General features: G+C 33.9%; 1 protein-coding gene across 1 annotated transcript; it reads left to right on the forward strand.

The window, feature by feature from the left end:
* The first annotated feature begins 4,546 nt into the window (after window positions 1–4,546).
* On the forward strand, window positions 4,547–5,485 carry LOC102476969 (olfactory receptor 2B6-like). The gene has a single exon (XM_006160320.1). The coding sequence runs from the start codon at window positions 4,547–4,549 to the stop codon at window positions 5,483–5,485; it is 939 nt and encodes a 312-aa protein (XP_006160382.1).
* Window positions 5,486–7,957: the final 2,472 nt, after the last annotated feature.

The raw sequence follows: 7,957 nt of genomic DNA on the forward strand, positions 1-7,957 counted from the left end.
ACGTCAAATGTCTGCATTCTATGGTAGAAACTGAAAGATTGGAAGGCATGATGTATGGACAGTAACTATTGACATCAGAGAGTTTGAAAGTAGGGCAAGAAATGGGGGAGGGAAGAAATAAATGGAAAAAAAGAAAAAAAATGAAGTATTTAAAACTTAAATAAAATATATGCAGAAGAACAATGAATTTCATGGAGCCTTTTCTAAACTTTTGAAATATCTAGTTCAGTGGCTCTAGGAAGCAACTACATTTCAATTTGTAATCTCTCATTTCTTATTACCTCATTACAATTTTAATGATAATATATACAATATTAAATTACAGAATGAAGTATGAAGTCTTCATTCAATCATACAAACTTTAAAAATACCTAGTCAAAGTTTATCTACATGATTCTTCTAGAAGTTTAGGGGTCATAAAAACAAGTTTTATTTCTTTTTATGCTCTTTCACCAAATGTAAACCTAAAAATGTTGTAAAAAATATATATAATGCTGTGTGTGATAAATATAAAGTAGAACTAATACACTACAATGAAAATATGAGTGGAGGTACAAGGGAAATGTTGACATAAATAGTCTAGCATTTTGTTAAAATGGCTCTAAAAATTCATAGATAAACACAATTCTATGTAGTATAACAATAATTGGAAATAGAAGATGTTCAATAAAGATGAAGACAGACTGGTGATGTGGTGGGTAACTTGGCTAGATTCCACATTACTGACTCTGAGGTTCGAGTCTCAGACCTGGTTGCTTGAAATACACAGTGGCCATGTGTGCTGGTATGCATGTGCACATGTGCTCTACAAAATAGTAAATAATAAATAATAATAATAAACATAGATAGATTCCAACAGCTAAAAGTAATAAAATATCAGAATGAAATGAAAAGATTAGAGATTTAAGTATAGAATTGCATAGCTTTAAATATAGTTCAATAGTAAATCATATTGATTAGTCACACCTGCTCTGGTGTCCCTAGGGAAGCAGCTAGAGAAATGAAGGGACTTTGGGATGATCACTATTGACAAACATAACTGCATGTACTGTCAATAGAATGAAAAAAATCATAAATAATACAATTTAAAAATTGCTGAAAGCATACTCGATTGAATACTTTTGTTAGAGTTAGGTATATTTAACTACAGAAGTATTTATAAAGGATCAAACCTAATATTACTCTAGAAACACTGAAGGATGGCCTGGGGTAAATAAGTAAATAAAAGCTTCATATAACAACATTAAACAGATTTCTTATAGTGCAAGTCCAATTATTTAATAATGGAGTAAGTTGCAATTTTTAGAATATTTTATCAAATAAATTAATCCATACCACATTTAATCTCATATCCTACTACAACATAGAACTTAACCTGAAAGGAATTTAGTCCAAAATATGTCTCTAAATTTGATGAGTTCATGTCACTTCCTGAATAAAGTCAAGGTCAAGTAATGTATAGGACATATTAATTTGAGAGCAGAGGGCTTCTTTGGATTTTGTTTTGTTCTGCTTTGTTTTTGCCAGATAGCACATCACTCATCAGAGAGACAGGAAGAGGAAGAAAACACCCACACAGTGGGGTATGGTTGCCTCATAATCCCTTCACCTCCATTTATCTCACCACATAGTCAGTCAAGTAGAATCTGACTCCCTAAACCTCTACAACATCATCTGGCCACTTTGGAATTCTGAAATTGAATTTATAGTCTTAATATTTAACTATTTTATTTAGGGGAGTGATTACTTTTTGATCTTTAGAACCTTCCTTTTTATTATCAATCTATGAGAATGAATGATTAATAATATCTTAAAATATAGATAATGAAAGTTCCTCTGTCATAGGGTTTGGGGGTGAATACAAAGTTGTTTAATGCCTATGAAAGCTAATTGGAGTGTTCAAGAAGGAATCTTTAAAGATTACTTGAAATTATATTATCATTATTATTATTATATACTTCTGGCTTAGGGTGGTATATAATCAAAGGACAATATTCACATTTTAGCTCTGAGGATCACTGTGTGATATCTTACAGGATAGCTTTGAGAATTTAATAAAATCGAGAATGAGGAAACTGCTTTGTAAACCTGCAGATATAATCATTTATAAAATACTAATTATATTGCAGAGTAACAGAATTTGGTCTCTGGGCTGTTATCTTCACTTCCTATCTGAGTAATTAGGATAAGCATGTTTCACCTGACAGTCATTACCTGTATTCATTGTTGGGAAAATTCACTTTTCAAGCTAAGTGATGTATAGTGATTGAATGCATAAAAGAAATTAAAACAAAATAAAATATATTAAGAAAAATATGTTTGTAGTTACATACATTAGTGGATATATATTTAAAAAGAATGATAAGTTTAATGTGTCGAGGAAAATTTTGACAAAATAGCTAAATTAATTAACATTTAACATAGAAATTAAATGCTTAATATTTGAATTATGTATTAATATTATGAATTAATATTATGAATTAATATTTGAATATGTATAAAATATAAAACTAAGGGTCCAGCAGTTAGGGTATTGACTATGTCGCTGAACTCCCATATAGTTGACCGCAGTTCAAGTCCCAGACCTGGTGGCTTAAATTCACACCAGACGTGTATGCATGCATAGCCAAGATCCCGAGACGAGAATGGAGGAGAAGGGATTGTGGCATGGCCATCCCCCCGAGGGTGATTTCTTGCTTTCTATCTCTCTGTCTCTGTCTTTCTGGTAAGTGCATGCACCCTATAGCAAAATCTTCTCCAAAGTAAAATAAAATAAAATAAAAATAAACCCAAAACACATAAATACAAAAACATATTTACAAGCCATAGGGAAACCTCTGTCATTATAGCCTAACTCTATTTATACTTGCAGAAACGGATGTTAAAATGTTTAAATTTCTTGCACAATTACAAATAGAAAAGATAGATTTATTTAAATCCAAATCTTCCTTCATGGAAACAACCCAAATGCCCATGAAGAGATGAAAGGATAGAAAAACTGTTGCACATATATTCAATGGAATACTATTCAGCCATAAAAAAACAACAGAACCCTGGATTTTGACAGGAAGTGGATGAATATGAAAGATTTACTGCTGAGTGAAGCAAGACAGGCTATGAAGGAGAGGTATTGTATGTCCCCACTTAATATATACCAAGTGTCCGCACTCTGTGATTGAAACTAATTGACTAAAGGATATAGAAACACAGTATATAGTTGTAAATATCAGAGATAGTTTGTGTGAAAGAGGAGGGTCTGAAGAAGGACATTTAGAAGAAAAATAGGGAGGCAAAGCATTAATTGGCACAAAAAAAGTGGTATTATCTGTTAAAAATATTTTGTAGTCCTATCAACTGTGCTAGGAAGAAATGTTCAGCTGTTGAAATATCCACTTTGTAGGCCAAATAATGTGATTGAATGTTTAAAAGAAAATGAAATAAAAAAATAAAAGAAAAACAAACAAACCCAAAACAAACTAAACAAAACAAAGAAATTATTCCCCGGGCTATGGCTATGCCGCAATCCCTTCTCCTCCATTCTCCTCTTGGAATTTTGGGCATGTGCGCATATATGTCCAATGTGTTTTTCAAGCCACTGGGTCCAGGTCTCAAACTGCAAAGTTGACCATGTGGAATCCAGAGCTTTAACTATCATGCCACTTGCTGTTTCCAAATAAACTTATGCTTTAATTCTATAAATAAATTAATAAATAAATAAATTCAAATCTTCTTACATCCCATGGAAATGATATGAATATTAAATTAACTATCTGGTGCTAGACAAGGATATCTTAATAATTTTTATACCTCCAGATTATCTCCTCTTTGGTTTTTTTTTTGTTTTTTTTGTTTTTTTTGTTTTTGTTTTTGTTTTTTTTACTATTTCTTCTTCAATACTTTTGTGCTGTTTAGCATTTAAGTAATGCCTTGAGGTGATAGTAATGCCTTGTTTATGTGAATGTTCCAACTGATTCCTGGGCCATGTGCTACAACTACTTATCAAACACCTAGTGGGGGAAATAAAAGACAAATGAATTTCATTTTAACTTCTTCAGCTGATTTTTATGCCAGCACCATTTAATTTTCACTAAATCATCACCCCACATCAAGAAAAAAGCTATTGTTAACCTTATTATATATATGAGAAAATTCCTTATCAGAATGATTGTGTTACTTATTTAAAATAACTACCTTTAATTTTTAAAAAAATTTTTAGTATTATTTTCAAATATAGCTATAGGGCACATAGGTTTGCCAAAGAAAGAGAAAGAGAGGGAAAGCGAAGAAGCAAGCCACCAGGGACTCAAACTATGGTCGACCATTTGGGATTCCAGCACCCCAAACACCACAACAACTGCTGAGACCACTACTTTTAATTTTTAATGTTATGAAAGGAAATTAGTTCACCTGCTGCCAGATTCTTTTATGTCATTTCGACCCAAAGTTATACACCCTATATTCTATGAGTAGATATCATGTTTTGTCATTGTCCATAAATCTAACTTCCTTGAAACTTCTCTACTATAGGTGAAACAAATTAAAGACAATGCAATTAATTAACAGAAGCCACCCTGAAGAGTTTATTTTACTAGGCTTTGCTGATCGTCCTTGGCTAGAGCTTCCTCTATTTTTTATTCTTCTCATAATGTATCCCATGGCCATGATGGGAAACATCACCATTATTCTGGTTTCCAAGTTGGACCCCCATCTTCACAGTCCCATGTATTTCTTCCTTACCAATCTCTCATTTTTGGACATGTGTTATACCACAAGCATTGTCCCTCAGATGCTGTTTAACCTGGGAAGCTATAAGAAGACAATCAGCTATGTGGGATGTGTAGTTCAGCTTTATTTCTTCCACATAATGGGGGGCACAGAATGTCTTCTTTTGGCTATTATGTCCTTTGATCGCTATGTGGCCATCTGCAGGCCACTCCACTACATAAACATCATGAATAAGCACATCTGTATCCTGTTAGTGTCTATTGTGTGGATGAGTGGAATGGTCTATGCTATCTCAGAGGCCACTGTTACACTACAATTGCCATTGTGTGGTCTAAATAAATTGGATCATTTGCTGTGTGAGATTCCTGTTTTGATAAAAACTGCCTGTGGTGAAAAGAGTGCTAATGAGCTTACACTTTCTATAGTATGCATTTTTATGTTAGCTGTTCCACTATGTTTAATTCTAGCTTCCTATGCTTTCATTGGACAAGCTGTATTAAAAATTAAATCTTCTGAAGGAAGGAAAAAGGCCTTTGGAACGTGTTCATCCCATCTTATAGTAGTTTTCTTATTTTATGGACCAGCTATTAGTATGTACCTTCAGTCCCCATCCTCCATCACAAGGGACCAGCCCAAGTTCATGGCTCTCTTCTATGGAGTAGTAACTCCTACACTCAATCCCTTCATCTATACTTTGAGGAATAAGGATGTAAAGGAGGCATTAAGAAACCTTATGAGGAACATTTTCAGTTTGAAGTGATAGTAAATACTAAAATCAGTTATTTAACAATTAGATTCATGTGGGTTTCTTTAATAACTACCTATCAAATATAATTGTACATGTTTTTGAAAAATATATCATTTGTTATATTCTTTATACTCATGTTATGCAAAGATTGTATTTAACCAAAATGTAGCAGAATGGCCATTCTTCTTTGAAGATATGTTTAATTTTTTTTTATTTGGGTTGCTACTTATTAAAATAGTAAGAGTGTTAAATAGCAAAAAAATTAATAATATAAACATATTAGTTAAAAATACTCATGAAAAATTCTCAACATCCCTCATGGTAAAGGAAATGCTGATCAAAACAAAAATGAGATACCACCAAATCGCAGTCAGAATGACTAAGATTTAAAAAAAAATGGTAAGTGCTGGCGGGGGTGTGATGAAAGGGGAACTCTTGGGACCAACAGTTAGCATAATGGCTATGTCACTGGACACCCATGTAGTTGACCGAGGTTCAAGTCCCAGACCTGGTGGCTTAAACTCATGCCAGGCATGTGTGCATCTGTGCCCAAGATCCTGAGAGGACACTGGAGGAGAATGGATTGTGGCCTGGCCATCCCCCCTGGGGGATGATTTCTTGCTTTCTGTCTCTGTCTCTCTCTGTCTTTCTGGAGAGTGCATGCACCCTATTGCAAAAAAAAGGGGGGGACTCTCTTACACTTCTGGTGGGAATAATGTAAATTGGTCCAGCCACTGTGGAGAACAATTTGGAGATTCCTCAAAAACCTACAAATAGAACTTCCATTTGACCCAATAATCCCACTCCTTGGCATCTACCCAAAGGACAGAAAAATTATTAATCAGAAAAGTACTTGCACATCAGTATTTATTGTGGCATTATTCACAATTGCTAAGACATGGAACCAACCAAAATTCCCACAAACAGATAAATAAACTGAAAAACTGGCACATACACTCTATGGAATACTACTCAGCCATAAAGAACAAGTCCCTGACTTTTGACAGAAAGTTGATCAATATGAGTGAAGCAAGCCAGGCTATGAAAGAGAGACATTGTACATCCCCACTTAATATGTACCGAGTGTCTTCACTCTATGACTGAAACTGAATGACTAAAGGATATAGAAACACAGGAAATGCTTGTGAATACCAGATATAGTGTGGTAAGATCGTGGGTGAAGGAATAGAGTCTGAGTAAAGACATTAAGGAGTAAAATGAAGAGGCAAAGAATTAATAGGACAAAGAAATGGGATATTATCTGTTGAAGATAACTTTACACTATTATCAAGTAGACTAGGGAGAAATGTAAACATGTTGGAATATTCACTTTGTAAACTAAATGATGTGATTGAATGTATAAAAGAACTTGAAATAAAATAAGATAAAAAAGCATGAAAACCATGTATTATTAGCTTTATGATTAGTGTCATCTGAGTAATATTTTACCACTTTCTGTGGATTGTCCAAGTCTAAATGAGTAGCTTTGCTATACTGGGTAGTCAAAGAAACACGAGTCTCATAAGTTTTCAACCTCAATTTATGTAGATGCTATTGTTACTCTAAAGATAAATCTTGTTCATATTTTCTTTTTAAATTGTATTTTAATTTATTTATTTTAATTTTATTTTATACATTCAATCACCACACATTACTCAGCTTGGAAATTTAATTTATCCAACATAAATACACTTCACACCAGTCCAGTTGAGGATTGTGTACTATTATCAACAGATAATCCATTTCTATGTCCCATAAATGTCTTGCCTCTCTAGTTTTTCCCTTAAATTTTTCCCTCAGACTCTCCCCCTTTTCCCACCCTCTTCTCATGCTGTCTCCACTATCCATAACCATTTTCTATGCTTCTGTATCTTTTAATCTTTTAGCTTCAACCATACAGTGTGGACAGTTGGTATATATGAAGTGGAGATATACAGTGTCTCTTTTTCATAGCCTGGCTTGCTTCACTCAGCATTAGATCTTCCATATTCTTCCACTTTCTATCAAAAGCCATGGTCTTGTTTTTATGACTGAGTAGTAGTCCACAGAGTATATATGCCACACTTTTTCCATTCATTCATCGGTTCCATATTTTAAATTAGTGAAATTATCCTTAAATATTTTTAATGGGCAGAAGCTGCATGTGCTTTCCAGAGAGAGAGAGAGAGAGGAAAAGAGAGAGAGAAAGGGAGAGAAAGCACTCCAAATGGGGTGTGGTTATACCAGATTTGGGGTATGCATGCACATGTGCCCAACATGAGTTTCCAACCACCAGGTCCAGGACTCAGACTACACTCAACCACGTGACTGTCCAGTGCCTTAACCACTGGGCCACCTGTTGGCTCCACACCTCAATAACATTAACAAGAAATGTAAGTATATTTTTACTGATGCAAATTTGGGGAGCAAATAATGCTCACAATCTTTGTCATGAAAAGTTGAAACCAATCTAAATAACCATGAAGAAAAGAATGGATTGTAAAA

This window comes from Tupaia chinensis, unplaced genomic scaffold (genome assembly GCF_000334495.1).
Source record: "Tupaia chinensis unplaced genomic scaffold, TupChi_1.0 Scaffold000678_1, whole genome shotgun sequence".
Taxonomy (NCBI): Eukaryota; Metazoa; Chordata; class Mammalia; order Scandentia; family Tupaiidae; genus Tupaia; species Tupaia belangeri.

Excerpts from the sequence above, each read along its gene's own strand:
- LOC102476969 (XM_006160320.1), top strand. The coding sequence starts at position 4,547 with ATGCAATTAATTAACAGAAGCCACCCTGAAGAGTTTATTTTACTAGGC.